This window comes from Perissodus microlepis, chromosome 7, assembly GCF_051167445.1.
Source record: "Perissodus microlepis isolate ML-2025 ecotype Zambia chromosome 7, ASM5116744v1, whole genome shotgun sequence".
NCBI lineage: Eukaryota > Metazoa > Chordata > Actinopteri > Cichliformes > Cichlidae > Perissodus > Perissodus microlepis.
Genome location: NC_140467.1, coordinates 7,938,528 through 7,964,210, shown reverse-complemented (window position 1 = coordinate 7,964,210; position 25,683 = coordinate 7,938,528). Strand labels below are relative to the sequence as shown.

The 25,683-nt window shown below is 40.2% G+C and overlaps 2 protein-coding genes across 4 annotated transcripts; one reads left to right on the top strand and one right to left on the bottom strand.

Annotated features, from left to right (window-relative positions):
- The first annotated feature begins 367 nt into the window (after positions 1-367).
- On the top strand, positions 368-6,949 carry LOC146382468 (kelch domain-containing protein 10-like). The gene is made up of 10 exons (XM_084933116.1): positions 368-625; positions 1,564-1,656; positions 1,879-2,100; positions 3,629-3,783; positions 3,864-4,012; positions 4,132-4,216; positions 4,301-4,367; positions 4,452-4,499; positions 4,575-4,714; positions 4,803-6,949. Exons 1-10 carry the CDS (start codon positions 541-543, stop codon positions 5,010-5,012), a joined length of 1,254 nt encoding a protein of 417 aa, XP_084789242.1. The 5' UTR covers positions 368-540; the 3' UTR covers positions 5,013-6,949.
- Positions 6,950-10,229: 3,280 nt separating this feature from the next.
- On the bottom strand, positions 10,230-24,991 carry cax2 (cation/H+ exchanger protein 2). Of its 3 annotated transcripts, none has more exons than XM_084933113.1 (20): positions 24,800-24,990; positions 21,975-22,121; positions 21,778-21,884; positions 21,571-21,685; positions 20,054-20,170; positions 19,915-19,976; positions 18,004-18,156; positions 17,601-17,792; positions 17,413-17,512; positions 17,193-17,334; positions 16,927-17,110; positions 16,529-16,628; positions 15,998-16,131; positions 15,867-15,898; positions 14,237-14,349; positions 13,969-14,114; positions 13,801-13,895; positions 13,643-13,721; positions 13,443-13,551; positions 10,230-11,262 (listed from the first exon to the last, which is right to left on the bottom strand). In XM_084933113.1, exons 1-20 carry the CDS (start codon positions 24,867-24,869, stop codon positions 11,189-11,191), a joined length of 2,271 nt encoding a protein of 756 aa, XP_084789239.1. In that variant the 5' UTR covers positions 24,870-24,990; the 3' UTR covers positions 10,230-11,188. The 3 variants fall into 3 exon arrangements, with proteins under 3 accessions (XP_084789239.1, XP_084789238.1, XP_084789240.1); XM_084933112.1 differs by having other exon boundaries at positions 14,204-14,349; positions 24,800-24,989; XM_084933114.1 differs by lacking the exon at positions 21,975-22,121 and having other exon boundaries at positions 14,204-14,349; positions 24,800-24,991.
- Between the last annotated feature and the right edge of the window lie 692 nt (positions 24,992-25,683).

The window sequence follows — 25,683 nt, the reverse complement described above, 5'->3', positions numbered from 1 at the left end:
GAATATCTGGGGATTTACATAAAAAAAATTACACTACTGTGAAAAAAAGTCTGTATTTCACTTGATAGCCGTTTATTAATCCCTCAAGTTTAAAATCACAGTTGTTTTTAATGGCTAGTATGTGCATTAAGTATATAATATAAGGTAAACATGTAAAACTACAAACATATATCTCTGATAAGCCATATTCATTCAAAACAAAGGGTATTGACGTTCACGTCAGTTGTTACTGACTCTTTTATTTATTTGTTATTGCTAGATTATTGCGGCGAGGCCCTTTAATAAAACTATAAACATTTCCATGTGACTCTTGAACGCCACTTGAGCGTCCTATTCTCCTCTGATTGGTTAGTTCAGACCACGTGGCTATGACGTCTCGGACAGCAGCAGCTGTGGACAGTTGGAGGAGTTAGCATATTTCTTTATTTTGCTCTGAAGCCAGAGCTGGCGGTTTCATGTCGCGCCGTTTGTTTGCACTGAGGCGGATTCCTGTCCGAGTCTGGGTGTGAGCCTCTTCGGTCGGCGTGTCCCAGGTTAATCATGTCTTTGCCTGAGCACGGTGAAACTTTCAGTCAGCTCAATAAGTTTGAGAAACTGTCGTGGAGGCCCTCCATCCGCGACTCAGGTTTGTAAACACAGGCGACTGCTCTGCAGCTGGATCCAATCAGCAAGCCTTCCTGAAAAGTTAATGTAAATACTTGGTAATGCTGCTCAGAGCTCGCTGCCTCTTTGGGCAGAGCTGGCTGCTCATTTGCATTAGCTGGGCTTTGTCTGTGAGCTAGCCATACTAGCTTTGTGTGCATTCTGCATCGCTACAGCAGCTACACAGGCCAAATGTTGCTAACGTTGCTACGGAAGCCAGCAGAAATCAGCCAGTGAATATTTCAGTGTTATTGTTGCTTATGTTCCCATTTAAATGGAAATGAAAGACAAAGGCACAGCAATGATTTTCATATTCTGTAAGCTCTCCCATACATGAAGTGGATTCTCGGTTACACAAAGCATACTTAAGAATAGAAAATGAGAGAGGTTACACCTGAACTCCTGATTTCTCTGAGTGTAGCAGTGCACAGAGTATCTTGATTCACCGAGGAAGTACAATAGCTGTGGCTTAAAAACAAAATAAAATTAAAAAAAACTATCGGAGTATACGATGACTGTATTCATATACTTCTACGGTTTTTACTGGGATCGTCCCAGAAACATCAGCCTCGGTTTGCTGGAAGTGTGACGCATGGCTGAATATACGTGACTGTGGTTGTTCAACATTTGAAAAGCCTGCAGTGTGGTTGAAGTAAAATAAACAGGTGTGACGGCGGTGGAGCTATCAAATGATCGTCCAGGAGCTCCAGAAAATCTTTTCCATGACAGAAGGATCATGGACAACAACACCAGCTGCTCACAGCAATCTGTGAGATCCTGTAATTGGTCTGTAGTGAAAAGGGGAAAGAAATGTCCATTTGGAAGTTAAAATGAAACGGTAGATGCTAATTAGTTCAACCCCTGACAAGAACGCGAGAGAATTGGTTTATGAATCTGTCTTTTTCTCTGTATATCTTGCAGCCACTAAAAAGCGAGCACGGTGGTTTCAGGCCCGGCGCATCTTCTCCCCTTCCTGCCCAAACCTGCGGATCCCCAACAGGTTTCTGAGAGAAGGTACTAAACCTGCACAGACACCACATTGGACTGTCTAAACTCATAAACACTAGAATTCAAAGTGCAGGAGCTGCAGTTAACGTCCTGTAAAGCAAAGCTAGAAGTGTTATATTGCTCCTAATAGAACTATTCAGAGGAGAGAAAGAAGTCTGCGTGATGATTTACATCGTGGTGTGTGGCGATGAGACTGATGGTGTCTGTCTACAACTCCTCCTCCCACAGGACACTGCATTCCTCCTGCCCGCAGTGGACACCGCTGTGTAGCAGACAGCACCAACCTGTATGTGTTTGGAGGCTACAACCCAGACTTTGATGAGGCAGGCGGCTCAGAGAACGAAGACTACCCTCTGTTCAGGGAGCTCTGGCGGTATCATTTTGCCACAGCATCCTGGCAGCAGGTCCGCACAGAGGGGTACATGCCCACGGAGCTGGCTTCTATGTCAGGTAAGGACTGATGCTGCTTTTATTTTTATTCCCTTGGTATTCAAATGATGTGATGGGGTTCTGCTGGATTGATGAAAATGTTTTTTGACTTATTCCAGTATTTTTATCAGCATATTCTAAAGGCTGTATGCACACCCCTGCCTTCATTTATGCATTAAACACTGAGCACATGTGGTTAGTCTAGCTGTTATTGAAAAGCAGCTCTAAATTCACCCCTGCACACTTTTTTTTTTTCTTGAACTCACACAAATAAATTAGGACGCATCACATTTGAGGCTAGAAGCTGGCCTGCATTTCTCAAAGTTGTGAGACTTTTAGTTGCAATTTACAGCTCGGTTAATTTAGGTGTGAATTCTGACATTTTATAGCAATGTCTTTTTTTAGCAATAAAAATAAAATATTCTGCTCTAAATGATATTTCTCAAGTTCATACTTTTATCTGATAACTAAAGTTTTATCCTTGTTTAGTCAACAAACAGATGCAAAGTCCTGCAAGAACTCAACTCTTTGGTTTGTAATTCATTATTTGTGTAGTCACAGTTGACTGTTGTGTAGACTTTAGGGGGACCTTTTGGCATAAATGTATTCAGATTTATTTTTAGAATTAGCCCATATAAGAGGGAGGTCCACCTCCACACTACATTGTGTTGTCATGTTTCCACAGCATAGGCAGAAGTGTGCAGTGAAGGCCATTTAGTTGGTTGAAATCTGTAGCCTCACCACTAGGTGGCACTAGCAGCGAAAGCAAAGCTAGCAGAGTTGTCTCTTCTGGGATAAAAAAAACTACAGTATTCAGAGGACAGAAGTCTGCATGATGATTCACTGTGTTGCATCAAGATTAGACTGCCTGAGAACCACTGAGCCTGGTTTGTGTGCGCCAGTGTGTCTCACTAACGGACGTGAGCCAAAAATGACCTGACGGCGGCTGCCGTGCCCTGCGCTTTAATGTCTTTCTGGTTTTGTGTCAAAGTGATTTCCTGTGTGTGTGTGTGTGTGTGTGTGTGTGTGTGTGTGTGTTGCTTCTATTGGTAAATAAACTGTAGTGTAGTCTCAGGATTTATGAAGGTTATGTATTAAATAAGGAAATGACCCATTTTGCAATTATCTTTGTCTTGGCTTTTTTTGTACCTACATTATAATCAGTCCTTTGTATCGACTTCAATGTTTTTATACAACTGCTATGTTATATTTGTCTGCTGCCCTCCTGGCAAGATCACTCTTAAAAAATATACATTTTTAATATCGTAGAAACGTTTTGGCTGGATACATAAAAGGTATATAAAAGTCACTTTGCCAAAAACTGATTGCAGCTTCTTCTTTGTGACAGGAATATTATTTTCTGGCTCAACATGACTTTACATCATTCATGCGAGATGAGATCTAGAAAACACTTTGACTCAGATTTCCTATAGGTTTTGTGTAACAGAAGACTCCTGTACAAAACATTCAGGGTTTTGTTGTTTCTTTTTATTCCCAAACTTCACTCCTAATCAACAAAACGGAGTTTGATGCTGTTGTCTTTCCCCAGCTGTCCTACATGGGAACAACCTGCTTGTGTTTGGTGGCACCGGGATTCCATTCGGTGAAAACAACGGCAACGACGTCCACGTTTGCAACGTTCAGTACAAACGATGGAACCTGCTCAGCTGCAGAGGGAAGAAGCCCAACAAGATCTATGGACAGGTAACGATTTTTGTGTATGAGGTCCTTTTGAATGTTCTGTCCCATCCCATCTGTTACAATCATTTATCCTCCTTTTCCAGGCCATGGTCATCATAAATGGCTACCTTTATGTGTTTGGAGGGACGACGGGTTACCTTTACAGCACCGACCTGCACAGGCTGGACCTGACCACCAGGGAGTGGACCCACATCAAACCCAATAACGCGCCCTCAGACCTACCTGAGCAGAGGTCAGTCACCTTAGGTCATTCATACACAGCTAAAAGCAGCAGGGACAGTTTGTTAAACACACAGTGAATTCTCTACATGTGGCTCCAGATTTTCTGAAAATGAATCAATAATTTCGCAGATATAGACATGAGCTAGCTCATGACGGGCAGAGAATATATATTTTTGGAGGCGGGACTTCCTGGACATCATATCCACTAGACAAGGTGAGAGTAACTGGCACTTAAACACCATTGCATGCAAACTTGTTGTCGTCCTGTCTTTAAATTAAGGTTATTTGTGTTCATCAGATTCATGCTTATAATTTGGAGACAAACTACTGGGAGGATATCATGACGAAACCCCAAGAAAAAATAGGTTTGACTCATGTTCAACTTTTATTTACAGCGGTAAAGCGTTTTGACTGCCACAAGTCGACTTCATTTCATTTTCTTCTCACAGGATATCCTGCCGCCCGTCGATGTCACAGCTGTGTACAGGTCAAAGAGGGTGAGTGTTTCACACGACATCATCAAACGGGTTTTCTCTGAAATGTTTCTGCTTCATGCCTCTTTTTATGTGCAGAGGTTTTTATATGTGGGGGTTATAACGGAGAGCGCATCCTGTCAGACCTCTGGAAGCTCAACCTGCAGACTTTTCAGTGGGTGAAGCTTCCTGCGATCATGCCGGAGCCGGCTTACTTTCACTGTGCTGCGGTCACTCCGGTCAGTACCATCGCACACTGAGAGAACAAAAACTAAATCGTCATAGAGTAGACGCAGACTTCATCCTCTGGTGTTCCTTTTCCTTTAGGCCGGCTGCATGTACGTCCACGGCGGAGTTGTCAACATGTCTGGGAATCGAAGGACTGGCTCTCTGTATAAAGTGTGGCTGGTGGTTCCCAGCCTGCTGGAAATGACCTGGGAGAAACTGCTGAAAACTTTCCCTCACTTATCCCAGCTGTCCACCCTCCAGCTGCTCAGCCTGGGACTGACGCACACGTTAATCCAGCGGCTCAAATAAAGACTGAATGCAGCGGTATGTGATGGCGTAGCACGGACTCTAAGATGTCTTGACGATTTAGGGTGAAAGGACAAAGTAATCCTGATGATGTCAGATAGTTATGAAAATGTGTGGGTTGTTTTTAAAAAGTGCAATTTTTTTTTAAGTTTCTCAGTGTGTCATATGTGCACGCATCCATCAGAAACCGTGTAGAAAATAGAAATTAATGTATGCTGTTTGTTTTTCACTTCCGCCTTCTTCAGGTTTTTCTTCTTGTTTTTTGGTCGTGGAAACTTGTGGAGCCTGAGAGATATTTTATAAACTCCAAAGACCACTTGTTAAAAGGCCAAATGAATGTGGGTACAGTAGTGAAGTTTTAGCTTTTATATTTAGAGGCAAAGACTTTTTTTTTTTTTGTCTGTTCTTTTTCCCAATCCTGAAGTGGAACAGGTTGTGCAGCACTACCCTCAACCAGTCCTGCTGTTCACTCTTCAAACCCAGCAGAGGCACCAGTTTGTAGGCCCTGACATTTAAATAGAAAGTTTCGAGATTCTCAGTAAAAAGCAGACTTGTATTTCTGATTGCTCTTCACAGTTTAAGTAACACGTTTCAGCCTCAAAGACTCACTGATTAGGGTGCTGATGTGGAGCTGCGATTAAAACTCAACCGTTCAAATTGAAAAATGTTCCTCTCGCCGGTCACAATTAGGCCTTCTGATCAGATGAAAACATGTGACACGGCATCACTGTGAAATATCTTATGCCTCTTCAATTTTTATTCCTCTTTTTTTGGGGGGGGAGGGGAAAAAATGAAAAACACCTGTTTTGAACGCCCGTAGCTCCACAGTATCTATTTATTTAGTGCCTTTTGAATTTCAAAAAGTGGGGTGTGCAAATTGGTCTGCAAGAGTCAAGTTTGTTTATTTCACTCAGTGTGTAGCCCTTGTTTTGTTTTGTTATTCGCCCACTAGGATTTAGTCGGTGCTCTTCACAAGCTATGTATGCTTAACTAGTCTGTTATTTTAAACCCATGAAGCCATTTTTACTATTTTAATCACTGTGCTGCTGTTTTTATTCTATTAGAAATCTTTGAACTGCACCCAACTTGTAGCTGTACTTCCCCAGAAACCCCAACCCAACATTTCTGTCACGTTCAGTTTTTTCACTTTAAAGCCAAGAATCCATTTCAACTTTTTGTACTGCAACATGCATTGTTGATATTATTATTATTATTATTATTATTATTATATTGTTGTTTTTTAGAGATGCTGTGCTTTGGTACTTGGCAAGGAACATTAACAAACTAGTAACAAGGTGTGGAAGGTGTACTCAGGATGTGAAATACTGTGATCAGTCTGATGAGCCGCGCAGACACTCATCATTGAAACATCAGCAGGTTCAGTGTGAAACCAGATCTAGGCACACCAGCAGTTTTTGTTTTTTTGTTTTAGTTACTGTGGACTGTAAATCTTTGATACTGTTGTGGTTCTCCTAGTTGCTTTCATGCAATTTTTTTTTTTTTTTTTTTTTTTTTAAAACACATTTTGCCTTGCATTGAGCATTTGAATTCACGTTAACTGCAACTGTGCTGGTTCGATATCGAGCTGCGTTAATCTGACGGCTATTCTACTACGATCCCTTTTGTACACTGCGCCGCACCTCAGTTCCTTTAATCATGTCATGGCCTTATTCATTTCTATTTTGAAGCATTCTACTTCACTGCGTGCTCAAACTTAGTAACGACGTTGCTTCAGATTGACATGTTCAATATTTGCATCATTTTTTTGATGTTAATGAAAGCTCAATGATCTGTTGCATGTCAGTATGGTGTGCATGTCACTTTAAACTCTTGGGAGAAAAGTTGAATGTCTTTATAAAAGGCAAATATGGCTGCAATATGTTGTTTTGTAATTTCTGTCTGTACAAACAATAAAAACGCAGGCAGCTGGTTTTTCAAAACATTGTATTGACTCACTTTTTTCCCCATAGCCTGTTCATAGAGAACAAATCTTTGCTGGCACAGCCTGCCATGCCTGGTTTCCAGTTAGTCTTTTGAAAAACCCAGTACACAACCGTTCAGGTCTAAGGTGTTGCGTATCAGTGTGTACCTTAAAACATCATCTGAAACAAGGGCGTAGATTTGGTTTTGGCATTGGTGGGGACATATGATTCAACCCTGCCCTGTTTCTTTTTTTCTTTTTTTTTTCCTTTTTGTTTTTGCTTCGTAATAAAAAGAGGAGAAATATACTTGCCTACATCTGCTATTCTACATGCTTTTAAACCATTTAAAATCACAATTCATAGTTTTATATGTGAATTACATAATGTTAAATTACTATTAAACAAATGACTAAGTATTTTTTGGATTTAGTTTTTCAGCCATATTCCATATAAATCAGGTATCATACAAAAAATAAAAATAGCTTCAAATACAGTCATGACAATAAAAGAATATGACTTTAAGGACTTAACAACATTACTTCAGTTATAGTACACCAACATCTGTTATAGTTTGGCACTAAGGGAACACTGAATGATCTGGTGGTTTTTGTCCATAAAACTACTCGTCTAAGATGACCACACAGTAAAAGATCTCTCAGCAAAATTATGCAACAGTTTAGGCACTATTGCCGCTATCAAATCAGTGAGCTGGGATTTTTTTTTTTTTTTTTTTTTTTTATTATTCTAAACATGAACTACTGTTACAGCAACAGACATGGACTACTGGTGTCCCACACAACAACTCAATGTCAACTATGGCTAAGTTCACACTGCAGGTCTTAATGCTCAATTCCGATTTTTTGATAAAATCCGATTTTTTTTTTTGTCTGCTTGTTCACACTACAAATAAAATGCGACAGCAAACGCGCTCTAGTGTGAACGCTCAACGCGGCCGCATGCGCAAAAGAAGATGTCTCACACAACGCGCTCTGTTTAGACCCAGAGCAAACAATATTGTTTGACTGATGGCCCTTAATATAAAGACTTCGGACTTCACGTTTCCCAATTTTTGCTTTAAGTTATTTTGTTATTTACATAATAATGTAAATAACCTAATAATTACTCTTATTGCTGTTTTAGAGAGGAGCGGTGCGTCAAAGGATAGTTGCAGATTTCTGTCAGAATCTGCAGATTATCCAGTACAAATAAAATGTTAACGTTTCTCCAACGTTGTCTTCCCAGCAGTTTCACCGGATGGCCAGGAAGCGTTCGCGATGTCTTCTCCGGCGCTGATAATTGGCGTCTGTCTTGTGTCAGTGACGTAAAAGACGGATTTAATGCGACTTGACCGTTCACATAGCGGTCGCTTTCTGAAACATCGGATATGTATCGGATTCAGTACCACATACGAAAGTGACCCAGATCGGATTTGAAAATATCGGATTTGTGCCGTTCACACTGTCATACCATGATCGGATATGGGTCGCATAGGGTCAAAAAAATCGGATTTGATGCGCTTTCGCCTGCAGTGTGAACCTAGCCTATGTGAAGGAGCCAAACACATGCCTTCTCTTCTCGTTAACTGAGATAAACTGCTGGCATATTTTTTTTTTTTACATCTATACTGTCCAGTCTCTCCTGGTGGACATACAGCAGCATTGTTTAATCTCATTTGAGTCATTGTTAACCTTAGCCAACGTTTTAGTCTTCTGAGAGCACTGAAGCTTCTTTCAGCCTCAGTACATGCGTTTTATCCTCAGATTAAAATTATTATTTCTGTGCTTGATGTGCCTCATGTTTGGCCCTGGCTCTTCCCCTCTGACTGCACTAGGACATATTGCCACCTGATAAAATAACACATTGATTCGTGCCATATAAAAAGTGAGACATGTCAATTCAGATTCTTTGCCAAATATACACTAATGAATCAATTTACATCAGCAGCCTAACAACTGTCATGATAAAAAATACTAGTTAATCTATAGCACCAAAACATTAGTCAGTCACCTGTGACCTTGCCTCTTCACCTCTGTCCGAGCTACAACATGGCAGAGCTGCCTCTGTCACCTGATAAATAAGTGAGAAATTCCAAATACATGCAGTCACACATGTGCTTCAAATACAGTAATGACCCACCAAGTCGTCATCCAGTTTCACCTGTGATCTTGTATCGCCATTGCTCTCTGAACTTTGTGTTGGTTCTTCTGTCACCTGACAAATAAGACATACATGACAATAAGAATAAAATGTGTAGCTGCTTCAGTGTTTCTGTCAATTTGTGAAGATCTTGACTCATCAGTAATGTTTGTAGGGTGAGTGCATTTTTAAAACAATTTGTGCAAACTGCACTACAAGGTGGAATATTTGCAAAATCATGACTACCTCATTACATTTTGTCTCAGAAATTAACCCTATGAATATGTCAGTACCATTAGGATGAAATTATTGTGTCACCAACATTTTAATGTTAGACATATAATTTTAACAGCCTCTGTAAACTAATATCCTGGCTTGCTTGAGGCTGCCGTTTTCTCTGACAGTTTCAATCAAAATTAGAAATGCTACTCAGACTGAGATAACTAATAGTGCCGCCTGTTGTGCAGTTAGTTTCCAAAACACGTTATTTATGGTTACATACAATTTTAGACTGATGTGGGCCAAAGCCTAGTATAGCCTGTAACATTATTATGACGAACACATTATATGAGTGAACTTGACTTTAAGAAACTTACAGGTTTCTTTGAAAAATACTTTCTTATATCCAGGTTCTTCCTTTTTGCTGCCATCCTCCTCTCCTCCTTGCAGGGCCTCGTAGCGCAGGCTTGCCGCTGCTAAAACTAAACAGAGCTCCCTGAAAGGCACAGCCAATCACATTGGCCATATTTGTCACATGAGGTAGGACTCCAGTAGAGAACGTAATTTAACTCTTTCTGCACCGCTGGGTGAATGAGACGTTGACAGATCGTTTTTCTTTCCTTTCTATCGGGTTTGATTTTCTTTACTCGAAGAGATCAAATTATTGTTGGGGACAATTCAATAATCGCTGGATATTGGTGGGGACATGTCCCTTCCTTCCATGCCAAATCTACGCCCTTGATCTGAAACATTAAAATTGGGTAATACAACCTAAAATGAACAAACGGCAGAATAATACAGTCATTTATTTAACAAAAACAAATTAAAAAAAATGTAGAAGCAGTTTGTGGAAAAGCTAGGTACTATCTTACTGCCTCTATAAGAGGCGAAGTACAAGCCAGATGCTGCTAATCAAATGTACTTGATGGTGGGAAGGAAGAACTACTTTTGGTAAGTCTGTTTTATTTATAAGCATATTTAAAAACAACACAGCTTGACCAAAGTGCAGTACAATAAAACTCAGTCACAATTAAATGCTAGGGATTAATGTGTGGTAAGACCCCCTAGGGGTCTCTAAGGGATGGTGGTTTGGCAGCCACGGGACTTGGGACACCGTGCAGTCATTGAGTCGACCATTAACTCCTCTGAATACTAAAGTATTCTAGAGTCGAATACGAGGCCATCTAACTGATGAATCGTGGCCAAATTGGGTAATGCAACAAAATGATCTGAAGCACAGCAGCAAATCGAAGTGTAGCAATGACATTTCAAACTCCAGACTTGCATCCAGCTGAAATCCTGTCCCTGGACTGAGAGCTGTGCATGAACAAACGGGGTGTGTGGTAGTTGTTCACACACTGCTTCTGTTTTGGCGTAGCTTTGGTTAAATAATGACACTGTGTAATATCTCATGCTGTTGTCGTTCATCTGAGGCTGTGTTTGAATCATAAAATCTGCTAAGCACTGTGTGATGTAAAAGAGGGTAAACTTTCTAACATAATTCACATGACTGTCATTTTAAAATGTCACATATCACACACATAAAATTTTACTGCAGTTAAAATATACAAACTTCATCACAATTGTTCCTTTAAAGTATGATCAGTGCAGAAACTCCTGTTGTACAGTAAAAATAGTTGATCTCTCATCGCTGTTAATTATGTCAGTTTATAAAATCTACTTTTTTTTTTTTTTTTAACAGCACTAGTCACAAAAGTACCATCCTGAGCTTACAATTTTTAGTTTTGTCTCAAGTATGATTACAATAAAAGAAATAAAATAGATTTAAAAAAATTAAAGGTTCCATTTGGGATTCCCCCATCGACATTTATGCATAATTTGACGAGATAAGAACCTGCCAAAAAACATCTGCAATTTGTGCAGAAAATCCCCATCCAACGTTCAACAGCCGGCTGGAGATGGAGCAAAGTAGTACTGAGCCAGGAGGATGAGGTAGACGACCACCAGAGCTGTACCTGGGAGAAAAAACACCAAACCACACTGGACTAAAACACCCTAAAATAAGATTCAGGTCTTTCAGCTGCCATTAGTATCAGATCCCAGATATGCCTAAGGAGTAAACAAGAGCAACTAGAGAGCAAAACTCCTTCCGAAGGGCAAGGGCTATATCCATGATGTTTTTATTACAATATGCTAATGTCAGCCTGTTGTTCTGTTGTTGTAGGGATGTTGTAGGGAGTCGTATTGAATTTCATATGACTTGATATGGTTACTTGAAATTTTTTTGGCAATGATCGACTTTCAAGGTCAAACGCTTAGCCAACTAGGGTACTCCTGTCCCCCAAGGCCTAGTATATTGTTTTGAAGTTTTAAGACCATCCATAAAAAACTGGGCAGTATAAAGTTTTTATTTTTACATTTTACACATTTTTACATGCTCCCACCCTTCAGGGGAAAAACAGCTCACTCTGTTTTTTTTCTTTTTTGTTAAAGTTTTAGATTTCAAAATAGCTGCCAGTAATGCAAAAATACAGTGCATAGACCCCTTTTATAGTCTTATGTGATGTATTTCACAAAGGGGGAGCACATTGTAAAAATTCTGTTTCTTAAATGCACATACAGTGGGATGCAAAAGTTTGGGCAACCTCGTTAATAGTCTTTATTTTCCTGTATAAATCGTTGGTTGTTACAATAAAAAATGTCAGTTAAATATATCATATAGGAGACACACACAGTGATATTTGAGAAGTGAAATGAAGTTTATTGGATTTACAGAAAGTGTGCAATAATTGTTTAAACTAAATCCGGCAGGTGCATAAATTTGGGCACTGTTGTCATTTTATTGATTCCAAAACCTTTAGAACTAATTATTGGAACTCAAATTGGCTTGGTAAGCTCAGTGACCCCTGACCTACATACACAGGTGAATCCTATAATGGGAAAGAGTATTTAAGGGGGTCAATTGTAAGTTTCCCTCCTCTTTTAATTTTCTTTGAAGAGTAGCAACATGGGGGTCTCAAAACAACTCTCAAATTACCTGAAGACAAAGATTGTTCACCATCATGGTTTAGGGGAAGGATACAGAAAGCTGTCTCAGAGATTTAAGCTGTCTGTTTCCACAGTTAGGAACATATTGAGAAAATGGAAGACCACAGGCTCAGTTGAAGTTAAGGCTCGAAGTGGCAGACCAAGAAAAATCTCGGATAGACCGAAGCGACGAATGGTGAGAACAGTCAGAGTCGACCCACAGACCAGCACCAAAGACCTACAACATCATCTTGCAGCAAATGGAGTCACTGTGCATCGTTCAACTATTCGGCGCACTTTACACAAGGAGATGCTGTATGCGAGAGTGAGGCAGAGGAAGCCTTTTCTCTGCCCACAGCACAAACAGAGCCGCTAAAGCACATTTGGACAAGCCAGCTTCATTCTGGAATAAGGTGCTGTGGACTGATGAAACTAAAATTGAGTTATTTGTGCATAACAAGGGGCGTTATGCATGGAGGAACATGGATTCCACTCAGTATCAGCAGATTCTGGAGACCAATGTCCAGGAATCAGTGACAAAGCTGAAGCTGCGCCGGGGCTGGATCTTTCAACAAGACAACGACCAAAAACACTGCTCAAAATCCACTAAGGCATTCATGCAGAGGAACAAGTACAACATTCTGGAGTAGCCATCTCAGTCCCCAGACCTGAATATTATTGAAAATCTGTGGTGTGAGTTAAAGAGAGCTGTCCATGCTCGGAAACCATCAAACCTGAATGAACTAGAGATGTTTTGTAAAGAGAAATGGTCCAAAATACCTTCAACCACAATCCAGACTCATTGGAACCTACAGGAAGCGTTTAGAGGCTGTAATTTCTGCAAAAGGAGGATCTACTAAATATTGATTTCATTTCTTTTTTTTGTGGTACCCAAATTTATGTACCTGCCTGATTTTGTTTGAACAATTATTGGACACTTTCTGTAAATCCAATAAACTTCATTTCACTTCTCAAATATCACTGTGTGTGTCTCCTACATGATATATTTAACTGACATTTTTTTATTGTAACAACCAAAGATTTATACAGGAAAATAATGACTATTAACAAGGTTGCCCAAACTTTTGCATCCCACTGTATATGATACAGAGCCAGCTATCCACAATTTCAGCTCCAAAATCTTTTAAACTTACTTACTTTAACTTACCCTGAAAATAATCACACTTGCCATCCATGAATATGTAGTTGACCAAGATCACACTGAAGATGCTGGCCCACAGGTGCTGGTCACTGAAAATCAGCACAAATCCCACATCCTGGGAAAGGCAGAGATAGATTGTGTCTATTATAAAACACTGTAAAGCAGCAGAATGACTTGTATTTATATATGAATAAATGAAGGCTTACATAGAAAGCATTAAATAGGACCAGTATTGGTATTTGTAGCATGCAGACCTGCACAGCGATACAGCTTCCCACCTCGAGGCTGGAATAAAAAAAGAAAAGTAGATATAAATAATGCTCTTCAAACTGTTCCTGTAGCTTATTGATGAGACGGGATGTACCTGAGACTGATGTTGTTCTGGAGTGCAAACTGGATCCCGTTAACAATCTCGGGGATCTCAGGAACCATAGCCAGAACGGTCACCCCGATGAAATACTGCTGGGAGAGAAGAAAATATTAAAGCTATAAAATACAAACAGCCTGAGCGTGCTCAGATCCGTGTACTTACCTGAGAGATGTTTGGTTGGCTTAGTATGGGCTGAATGTGCTCGGTGGCAAGATCGGCACAAGCAGACGTGAGCACCGTAGCCAAGATGAGGATGACCAGAGACCTCCAGCGTGACCAGTGGACCACCGTCCCGTGGTGGCCACTCACTGGTGAGATTATAGTATTGTAAGTAAGCATCAAACACAGCTCACTTTTCTCTAAAATAGCAAAATGTAACATGAAATTTTTGGCTGACCTGTTAAGTGTGACTCGTTAGAGTGATTCATACCCTGTACTTCTCCTACGTGGATGTTGTAAATGTGGGAGTGCGTCTTCAGAGTGAAGAGCAGACCGATGATGTAGGCAACGGGCAGGAGGGCACACACGGTGTACACCAGAGGCCTAAAAACAAACATTGCACAATTAATGAGCAGCAAGTGCAGCAAAATGATGATGAATGAGGCCTTAATGTGTGATTTTTAGACACAGTTTCTACAGCTTCAGATTGAATTACTCCTCTCCAGGAAGATTTGTTTCATTAGACTGGTGCAGCAGTTAGCTTTGCCACCTCACAGTGGAAGGGTCCATGGTTTGAATCTCCTGGTGGGGTCAGGACTTTCTGTGTGGAGATTGTGTGTTCTCCTCGCGCCCTGCAGATGTGAACTGTTTATTCTAATTTGACTTTAGGTTTAGATGGGAGCCTGAACGGTTTTGCGGTTTAGGTCCCTTGACAGAGTGGGCACCTATCCATGGTGAACCCTGCCTCTAATCTTGGGTCTGCTGGGATAGAGGTCAAGAAAATGGATGGCTAGGAAAAGAGAAAAGCCCTAAAAGTAATTTAGGGAATATTTAGATTTAGCAACATCAGATATTCACTTTCAAATTACAATGTCAAAGTAATTCCCAATTATATCCATCTATACTTTTAACTGCTGGAGCCAATCCCAGTAACATTGGGAAAGAGAGACAGACACCGTCCACACCTTTGCCAATTCAGAATAACCACTCGGACTAACATGTATGTCTTTGAACTGTGAGACGCAGACACAGGCATGTTGCTCAGAAGTCCCGCAGCTGGCCAGCAGGTCCGAACCAGGAGCTTTCTTGTTGTGATGCAACGGTGCTCACCACTGCACCACCCAACAATGATCACTTTAATAAAAAGTTAAGTTGGTACGTTAAATTGGAGAATCCGCTTAGAACACCTCACCGGCCACTTTGATAGGTACACCTGTTTAATTGCTTATTAATTCAAATATGTAATTAGCAATACTATGGTTGTTCCCATGGTCCAATGAGTCTCAATTTCTGCAACAACATTCGGGTGTTTCAGCTGCTAACCTTTCTTTACATCGCTTCCATTTTCCCTGCGCTCAAAGCAGACGTCATTCGTTGCTTTAGTCCAATCATTTTGCTGCCCGCCTTCTCCAGCCTTCATTCTGCATCCTTTTTTGTCATTCTGTTTTTTTGGGTCTCATTCCTACAGGCCACTTCCTCACCATGTCCAGCTCAATATCTAAGCCTTCATCTTCACCTATCCTCCAGGTGTCCTCTCATAATTCCTCCCTGCTGGGCTTTGTTCTGCTATGATGGGACATCGGAGTCTAATTGCCAAATGGCTTAAATTAATTCTGTATCTCAAAAATCTTTTTCAGTTCTTCCAAATGATTTCTCCCTATTGAACTGAAGGAAAAGGGGGGTCCAAGCCAGTACTCACAAGGGGTAGCTAATGAAGTGTCCAGTGAGTGTATCTGCATGTATGTGTAATGATAATGTATCACCAAAGGAAGCACTGCATCATATTCCTTAGTTTTGCACATAATGTGAGCTGAACAGCTGTGAGGACGTTATTCTTGAAAATTAACTGTGCAGTTCTAAAACAAATTTTTATTAGTAGATAAATTTGAAAAATAACTTACTGGACATGGTTGTGAAACAGTGTACCATTGCTCTGTTGAAAACAACAACAACAAAAACAATAAAAACATTGTACATGTGCAATACAGTGCATACGGACAGGGTGTATGTCCTCCTGGCTAATGATACCTACCAGGTCATAGTGGCAGTTGTGGCAGACAAACGGCCCCCTGCTGTTGCTTGTGCTGTTTGCCCCGGTAGAGTTGGTACAGGAGTCACACACCAAGTTCCCATAAGCCTTAGAGAAGAGCGTGGGTGCAAACACACCTGCCAATAACATTCAGAGGAGGGAAGTGAGTGTTTAACACTGTTTGTAATGTTTTTAAACTATAAGATGTTTCTGGGGAGAATAAAAACAGAAACTGTTCGTGCTGCTTTCAGCTGACTTGATTCATGAAGACAATCCTCTTGGACTTAGCTTGTATTCGGTGTTTTAAAGGCACCAGTTCGATGGTATTTGCATTTGATTATTTAATATCCAGAGATTATAATGGCCGAAATCTGCTCCGGGTGTTACTTACTAACAAAAACAATGAAATAAAACTATCGCAGGCATAAACATTTGTTTTCTGATTGTGGCACATACATGCTATTCACATATTTTCATGTGGCAGTCTGAACTGCTTCTGCAGCCTTCTGCGTGTGCTGATTTTCAAATACGTGCCTCCTATGGAGATGAAAAGCAGCGCGCAGCTCACTCCTGCAGAACGGCTGTTAAACCTTTGCTCACTGTGACGGAGACCTCCAATTATCATGCAAATGCCCTGAAAAGCAAACAAAACATGACGTCTCACTCATACATGTTTATTTAACACATTTCTCAAACCTACGCCTTGAAAATATATATACAGTATACTGGTGCTGGCACTAACTGTGTTACTTAAAAACTGACGTACTGGCATTTTTTCTTTTTTTGTACAGGTAGACTTTCCAACATATTAGCCATTCATGTTGTTGTGCACAGCAGTGCAGTGCCAAAAGGCTGTAGGTAAGTCTTACCTACTAACTAACCAACTAACAAACCTAAGCTAAGCAAGCTAAACAAGATGAAGCTTGACTCACAGGAATAAAGAGGATACATCCAAGCAGTGTCCCAGTCAGCGCAGCCTTAACAACCTCCTCCAGACAGGTGTTAGCTTGCCGGTGACCTCTGAGCAGGGCTGTGATGTAAAAGGTCAGTTCTGTGATGGAACCAAAGGTGGCGTTCACCACAGCGCCCACAGCAAAGTTACTCTGAGCTGAAATGCTGCAAATGCAAAAACGAAATATAAAAATCAGAGACTCTGTTCTGCTTCTCGAGGTGTTAATGGTTAATGAAAAATACTTACCTGGCAATTCCCATGCCAATGTAATATGACAGAGGTATGATGGAGCCAATTGCTATGGTGAATTTGACATCGGAGCTGGCGTACTTGTTTTCTCTGTCAATATATCCAGTTACCAGGGCAACTATCACTAGAGGGAGGAGGTCTGAGACAGGAATCAAGGATGATAACAGGTCTTTATATCACAGAAGGAAACACACACATTTTATGTGTAAAAGGATACTGGCAGCAAACACATTAATCCCATCAATCGTGTACTTGTAGTAGTACCAGTTGGCAGCGTGGTAGCAACACAGTAGCGCTCTGGTCTCATAGCCCTGATGCTAAAAGTGAAGAAAACCAAAGAAAATGGTGCATTAGGAACTCCCCAGGACTATGCAGTGACCAGTAAACACTACGTGTCACCTGTACCTTCCTCTGTGAGCCAGCAGAGATAGACACATCCTCAGGAGGCAGCAGGAGGATGACGCCCAGAGTTCGTGCGTTCATCTTGAAAACTGGAATGGTGAAGACCAGGATCCAGGAGATGAAGCATGCCAGAGAGTGAACGACCACCAGAGGAGGATATCCCAGCAGCAGCCACACATAGGTGGCAAAACGACGCTGTACAACAAGAAGGGCACATTGTATAACATTATGTTACACTAGTAGCAAAAAATCTGCTAAACAATTTATGTATTCAGTGCTAGGTCAGTTTTACTTCTATAACCCAGTACTGCAAATTACAGCATGCAACACCCTCTGCCCTAAATGCCAAAGCCTTGCTTGTGAATTTCCGGTATCTATATATATGTTTTTAAGTGTGAACATTTACCCAGTAAGGAGTGCGCAGAGGTCGGTCTGGCATCTCTGGGACTGGCACCTCTGTGGGTGATGGCAGCAGAAATGGTGAGTTATCTTCTTCCGCCTCCATACTGCACTCACAGTCTGGTGCGCGCTCACAGCATCGCCTCAGTGTATTTCCCATCTAGAGGAACACAACCAAAAAGATGTCTTTTACAATCATGCTTCATGCTTCATGCTTCAGGTCTATTCAGTGGTTTTATTAAGGTACAACTTAACAACATGCACACATTTAAGGTATTCCTGCAGCAAAGATTCTACAATGTACTTAAAACAGTGGTGTCCAAACCCAGGCCTCGAGGGCCGGTGTCCTGCAGGTTTTAGATGAGTCCTTGATCCATCACTGCTGATTTCAATGGCTATTACCTCCTCAACATGTCTTGAAGTTCTCCAGAGGCCTGGTAATAAACGAATCATTTGATTCAGGTGTGTTGACCCAGGGTAAGATCTAAAACCTGCAGGACACTGGCCCTCGAGGCCTGGAGTTGGCCAAGCCTGACTTAAAACATGCTGTAAATGAAAGAGTCAGTGGAAACATGGCATAAAATTACTGCCTACTGACCAATTAACTGCAATTAAAAAGCTTATTTTTCCATGCTGTGCATTAAATCACCAGATTAACAATTAAGCATCATCTCTTGTTCTTTTTTTCAGTTTTACTATTAGATATTCTACGTTGTTCATAGGTTTTTAGTCACCATTTGATAATATTTTAAAGTAGATGTCATAGGGATCATTTTCTGTGGAGGAGAGAAGAGTCAAATGACCCTTAAAACACCCTCTTTTTGATTGGTCAGATGCTGCCAACACCCTTTTATGTGAATGCGCAGGAGAAAGCCTGGGTTAACGTAACAAACTGATGACCAGCTTCATGTGACTGTTTATCCTGATTTCCAATTTTAGGGTAAGTAAATCCAGATAACAGAAAGATACCCTGGGAATGCTGAATGAATTCGTAGTATAGGGCCCAGGTTATGTGTTCGGCATACGCTACCATGGTGATTTAAGCAGGTAATATATAAAGACAGTTTCATGACACAGAAAACTTTGACTTTAAGCTCGTTGAGCCATTAATCTCACTTCACAGTACACCTCTCTGTGTATGGGGAACAAATACAGATGCTGTGACACAGACTAAGAGAAGGAGAGAGAGGGGGGATTAAGGAATAACGAACAGGAGGATAACAAGCACAATCCCATACAAGTGAAGATTATCAGGAAAATTAAGGGGACTGTCGAGAAAAGTGGGACAGAGAGAGATTGAAGTTTCCCGGTTTACCTCTCATTACATCTGAGAGAGGGTGAAAAGGGTTAAAATCCAGTCTTTTCACAGTCTTCACTTTTATTTTTGGAGTGATAACTGAAACTCTTATTTTGCTAATAGTAACTTTATTCTTAATCAAAGGTTATCCCTTTGATTAAGATCAAAGTATAAGTATAAGTATCAAAGTATAAGTCTGAGAGAAATGTGGTTTGAGTTGTGAAAACGTCTAGACCAGGAGTAAAACTAATCCATAAACAACAGAAAACAAACCTTCAAACAGGAAGTACCAAAACAAAAACTAAACACGGAGACAAAGAAGCAATGGAGGACAGGGACATAAAACAGAATAACAAGTCAGAGGAAGGAGGCGTTAGGGACACACTGAGGGAACTCACTGAGGGTGTTCAAAGTCGCCCTTGCACCCTGAACGTGTCGCCATAACAAGTTGTTGCAATTGCACTGTTGCAGACTTGTGACATCATTTAGAAAAACACAACTTCTGCTTTAATGACCACGAGTCAATGAAGAAACTACTGGATTTACTGAATCAGTCTGATGCCAGCTAAATGAAAAGAACCACAGACAACAGCAGGAATATTAACTCAACCCAAACAGCACCTCGTGGATTGGGTTGCCAAACGGCCACAGGAAGTAGCAGCACAGCTTCCAGCACAGTTTACCTGAAGACAGAAACAGAGTGAAGAACAAAGGGAATTGCAGATGATCAATTATTATCATTATCTATTACCTCACCTACCATACGGTACCCCAGTAACAGTGATGAACATCAGTGTGCCAACCAGGAAATATGCCAGAGAAACCCACCAACCAAACAGGAGCACGTAGGCTACGTTTCCACATGTGATGAAATGACCTGACAGCAGAAGGACAGAGAATGAAAGAAGTGTTTCAGCAGAAATATCTTTACGCTTTTAGGATTTATGAATATAATTTAACTTAAATTTCATTAATTAATGCAAAAAAGAACAGAATAAATAGACAGATTTCACTTCCAGATTATTATTATCAGACACTTTTTTATTAACAATGTTACCAAAGCCTCAAAATATAATAACAAAAAATTCTATTGTCATCAGATTTAGTTCAGGTAAGGATTTGTAAGTCTTATCAGTTTCTTCATTGTTGTTACATGTAATGTGTTCAAAAGAACTTGACAGCCAGTTTTATCTTCTACAACTAATTCATATCAAAGATGGTTTCAAAGGTTTTTTTAAAGTAACATTCATAAAAGATTTTCTCAACTAAAAACTAAAACGAGGCACAAAAAATGTGTGTAAATTGGTTAAATGGTAACAACTGTCTTACTCCCTCTGACTCACTCCTCACTTTTTCCAAGGAGAATGATGCTATTTTACAATATTAAATCTGACTTGAATCTTTGATCAAATGTCATGATCCTGGGTCATTTGACCCAGCATTTTGAGGTTTCTTGTGTTTTTCTCATTTTGTATTATGTTTAAGTTCACTTTGTTAGTCTAAGGGTTTATTCTATAGTACCTTGGTTATTCTGTTTAGCTTTCGTTTATTAGATTCCCACCTGTGCTTTTGCCCTGTGTCTCCCTCTGTGTCTTTGTGTGTTTGCTTGTGCCTTGTTTCCCCTCCTTGTGTTTTATTCCATCATGTTTATTCTATGTTTCCCCAACTCGTTATGTCTCCTCTCGCTACCTCATGTTTCTTCGCTCCCTCTCCTCCACTCTTGCGTCATGTTCCTTCGATTCGTATTTTATTGTGAAGGTCCCATGTTTTCTTGTCTAGTTGTGTTCCCCGTGCGTTCTCACTTCCCTCGTTTTCCTTCTGTGTATTTATGTCAGCGTCTCCCTCAGTTCTGTGTCGTGATCTCCCTCATAGTTGCGTGTGTTTCACTGTGTTCCTAGTTATGTTCCCAGTATAGTTTTCTATCACTTTTTTAAATTCTCTGCAATAAAGCTGCATTTTGAGTTCACGTTTCGCCTCAGTTGAGTCTGCGTTTGGGTCCTCTCCTGCCTGCACACAGCCGATTTATGACATCAAACTTTCAAATCTATCACTATTATTATTTATGTTATTCTAAACCGAGACGTAGTGACAAGAAAACATGTTAGTTTTTAAATACATTTTTTAAATACATTTACCCTTTCATTACAGCAATTTAGCTGTAGTGTTTCTCAGCAATTATCTCTGTGCTCAACTTCAATGACCACGACAAATAATGCACGAGATTTAACAGACTGATATCATGCATCAACACAAACTTTACATAAAACAAAAACATACCTGGACCTGAATGCGGTTTTATGACATTCAGCTCAGAGTATAGTTCTTTCACAACATCTGACCGGCCTTCAAACGGCCGCTCCGTCACGTGGCTCTTCCACTTTCTAAACCCAAACTGATAAAAACGCACACACAGACAGCAATTACTCCAGTGTCCTCAACTCGGCTCACTTTCTTTTCCTGTGCAAAACTCTTCCGGTTTCTTACTCTGTAGTTGTTGACCAGTTTGTTGGCTTCCACTTCATTCTCGGCTCTGATGGTTTTCTTATTTTGGCTTTCCTCCCAGCTGTCTTCGCATGCATAATGGCTCGGACCTACAATGAGAAAATAACCAAGAAATGGCTGCAAATATCTCTTAACAGGAGAGCTGAATATGGATATAAAGACTGGTAAACTACACTCACATGCACATGCAGCAGTGCATTTTGTTGCAGGATATAAGGAGTGTTGTGAAGATGGAGTGGAGGAGTCTGCGTGCTGAGCGCCACACAGTCGATCATGGGCCTGTTCATTACTGTAACCTAACAGAGGATCATGCTCGCTTGAAGAATCTGTAACACCAAAGAAACAAAAACTGAAAGATGTCAAAGACAGCATTCATACACCAAGTGCCATCCTTAAAAAGACCCAGACTGGAACTTAGCATGAGCTGTTTTTGCCAGGTGTCCATGGGCCTGAAAAGGACATCCCATAATATATGGTAATAGGCAGCATTTTGTGTTCAATCAGGTTTTAATCAAATATATTGTTGTGGCACAGCAGTGAATTTACAATGACTTTTAGAATAATCAGACAATTTAATTTCAATTGTATTTTTATAGCACGGAATCACAACAATTTGGAATTTGGAAGTGAGCAATCTGGGAAAAAAGCAATTTCAGCAACTTACGGTATTTCAGATTTTCACCCACAACCATCTCCAGATTTATAGAGAATGGTCTGAAAAAAAACATCCACTGCCCAGAGATCACAGGAGAATGCAGAAAGGCAACATTATCTCAAAGAACCACTCGTTACATCTGAGCTAAGCAGAAGAGCATCTCTGAACATACAGCACTTTAAACTTTGAAGGAGATAAACTACAGCTGCAGAAGACCACACCGGGTGCCATAACCTGTCAGCTCAAACAGAAAACTGAGGCTACAATTTGTAATTCTCGCGAACATTCAGGTACAGTTAGAATTTGGAGTAAATAACATGAAAACTATGGATCCATCCTGCTGTGTATTAATGGTTCAGTACAATCAATAGTAAACTCAGGACCCCTCAGCGCCCATCACTGATGGCTGTTTCAAGCAGAATAACGCAGCATGTCACGAACAGTTAAGCTGTGCCAAACTATTCCAACACTCGCTCCTCTGAACTGATAAGACAAATAAAGACATCACATGGAAACTGTTTCAAAAATCACTAATCACTATAACCCCAACTCTGTAAAAGACTTCAGCAAGAAAATCATCACATGAAGAAAAATCAAAATAGCATGACTCTCAATCGATTCTCCAAAGTAATTAAAACAGTAATCAGAGAATGCCAGTTTTTAAGTATCTTGCTCCCCACTTGCACATATTGCATCTGGGTCAAAAAGTATGATGTGCATATAGAATCAGATACACTGTGTCACAGTGGACGCCAGGTTTTGAGGTTTTTGTGGTTTCATGATTTCTTTTTGCTTTTGAAAAGGGATTTATGTTTGAGCTCTTTAGTCTTTTAATGATTAGACTTTATGTGCCCCTTGTTCTTATGAGCTGTTGGTTATTCTACACCTTGAGTCCTTTGCTTAGCTTTTGTTGGCAATAGGTTACTTGCCTTTTGTGTTCCCCATTCTGTTCTTTCACTCCTGTCTCCATGTGTTTGTCTTTTTTCTCGGTGTTAGTTACTTCTTGTTTTATTTTGATGGTCTCTTGCCTCATATGCTTTGTATTTAGTTCTACTTCCCTTGTCTCGTCCTCTGTGGTCATTTCCAGGACCACAGAGTACAGGAGGATTGCAAGACAATTCTTTGCAAGATATCCCCTCATCTGTTGTTTTAATATTGGCCTTGGTGATTCTGGTGAATTCAAATGAAATATCATGTGACTGTCATCATTTTCCTACTAATTGAACCATTAAGTGACCCCCTCATGCCATAAAAACAGGGGCTTTGTAAACCTGTCAGTGTAGATGAGGAGATTCTGATTTGCCTTCCCTCTATGTCCCTTCAAAAGCTGCACACAAAACGCCTCATCTCTTAAATTTTTCATTATTATTATTATTCAATGACATGATGAGACATGTACATAGATCTCCTGAGGGGCATAAAAGGCTTTCTATCTATCTTAACTTGACCTGATTAAAGTAGCTAGATTTGTTACAGTGAAACCAGACTCATGACAGCAATTAAAGCAAGGAAAGCGCCTGCAGCCATTCAGAAAGATACAGAAGATTGATGAATGAATGGATACATAACAAACCAGATGCATCAAAGGAAATGTGGGCACATCGGTCCTGACTTCTCTTTTTCAACAGCTCAAATTGGCTCACACACTTTTAGGTAGTCTTGTTTTGTTATCCTGGTTCTGCTTTTTTGTTGGCTTCCTTAAGTGTGTCTGCAAATACAGCAGCTGCAGTGTTATATGATGGTGTTAGTGACTGTGCACACACACAGCATTACCTTGATACACTATCATGATTTTGTTCTTTAGTGTGCATGAGTATTTGAGAACACTGAGAATGCCTTTTAAGAAAGAAATCACCCTTGTTCCTGTGAAATCAAATACAAGTAACTAAAAATGCTGTTATCTTTAAGTGACAGAGAAGCTTGAGTAAGAATGGAAGAATTGTTTAAATATGCAGTAATGAATTAATATCTTTTCTATTTCTTTGTTTAAGCCTCTATGACGTGAAAACTGGACATTGGCTGTTGTAATATTTGGCTTTCAGGAACGTTTGTCAGGTACATATAAAGACACTGGACAGGAGGGCACTATTTATGACATTTTATAGGTCTATATTAATCTAAAAATTAACTGAAATATATGTTAATTAGTTGAGCGCTATCATTGATTAGTTGAGAGCACAACCGTGCAATAACTCCATAATGAGCTCCTGTAAATATCAGTGTAAACAAAGCCTACGCAGACAGAAATAAAGCGGAGACAGTTAAAATGGAGAGTGTAATAACGGTGCTGTTGGCGACACATGACAAATAAAGTTATAAGACGCTAAATAATGAGCTCGTGCCGCTCACCTTGCGCGTGTTCAGCCGGCCTCCTCCTCCGGCTGGTCGTGTCCGGGCTCCCCGTGGACGACAGAGACATCTCCGCCGGTAAAAACACTTCACCGTTTGCTGAGTGTGTTACCGGAGCCTGACCGGATCATCTCCTCGGATGCTGCTGTCGCTGTCGCGTGGACTCACTGATTTAATGAGTGTTATAGAGCGTGGAATTATGGGAAATGTAGGCCTCTGGCGTCTTAAAGGGAAAAGCCACAATAAAACGCAACAACTGTTCACTTCAGCTCAGCCGAGCCTTTGTTAACTGAAAAATAAAAATACAAAGTCGTCTGACTAAATAAATAAATATTTTTTTAATATATGTATATTTGTTTTTATTTCAGCTATTTAACTTTACAATAATTACATTTTGTTATTAAAAAGGCTAAGTGTGAGTGGTATGGAGTCTTTTACCCTTCTTGAACTGTTGCTGGTACTGAAGGTGTTGCCAGTTTAGTTAATTCATTTGAAAGGACTCCCGGTGTCCGGTGCAAGTCGTGAAACAAACACTTCTTATTAATTATACTTCTTATTAATTATATAATGATGCTGGCATATAAGTGAATTAAACATTGTATTTCATAAATATCGCATGGCTTGTGTGGTATACAACGAGACTATTTTAGGTTTGTGAATCTTGGTAAAATACAGAATTCGGTGTAAATAGAAAACGAGATAAATGACAGCACTGAACTTACTAAATGTTATGAAATGCATCCAAACCCAGGTCATTAATACCAAGGACCAACAAACAGCTGTTTCTCTTTCTGTTTTTATCACTCTTTTTCACTAAAAAGGTCACATCCTTCAGCTTAGTTTCACTCAATATTTTTCTCTTGGTTATTCATGCTCCACATCCA

What these genes read in the sequence shown, in the direction of transcription:
- LOC146382468 (XM_084933116.1), top strand. Translation starts at nt 541, where the DNA reads ATGTCTTTGCCTGAGCACGGTGAAACTTTCAGTCAGCTCAATAAGTTT. An exon ending in GCCCTCCATCCGCGACTCAG is followed by an intron (nt 626 to 1,563) that starts GTTTGTAAACAC and finishes TATATCTTGCAG; the next exon opens with CCACTAAAAAGCGAGCACGG. An exon ending in CAACAGGTTTCTGAGAGAAG is followed by an intron (nt 1,657 to 1,878) that starts GTACTAAACCTG and finishes CTCCTCCCACAG; the next exon opens with GACACTGCATTCCTCCTGCC.
- cax2 (XM_084933112.1), bottom strand. Translation starts at nt 24,869, where the DNA reads ATGTCTCTGTCGTCCACGGGGAGCCCGGACACGACCAGCCGGAGGAGG. An exon ending in AACTGGTCAACAACTACAGA is followed by an intron (nt 21,686 to 21,777) that starts GTAAGAAACCGG and finishes CGTTTTTATCAG; the next exon opens with TTTGGGTTTAGAAAGTGGAA. An exon ending in TAACGAGTCACACTTAACAG is followed by an intron (nt 14,115 to 14,203) that starts GTCAGCCAAAAA and finishes TAATCTCACCAG; the next exon opens with TGAGTGGCCACCACGGGACG.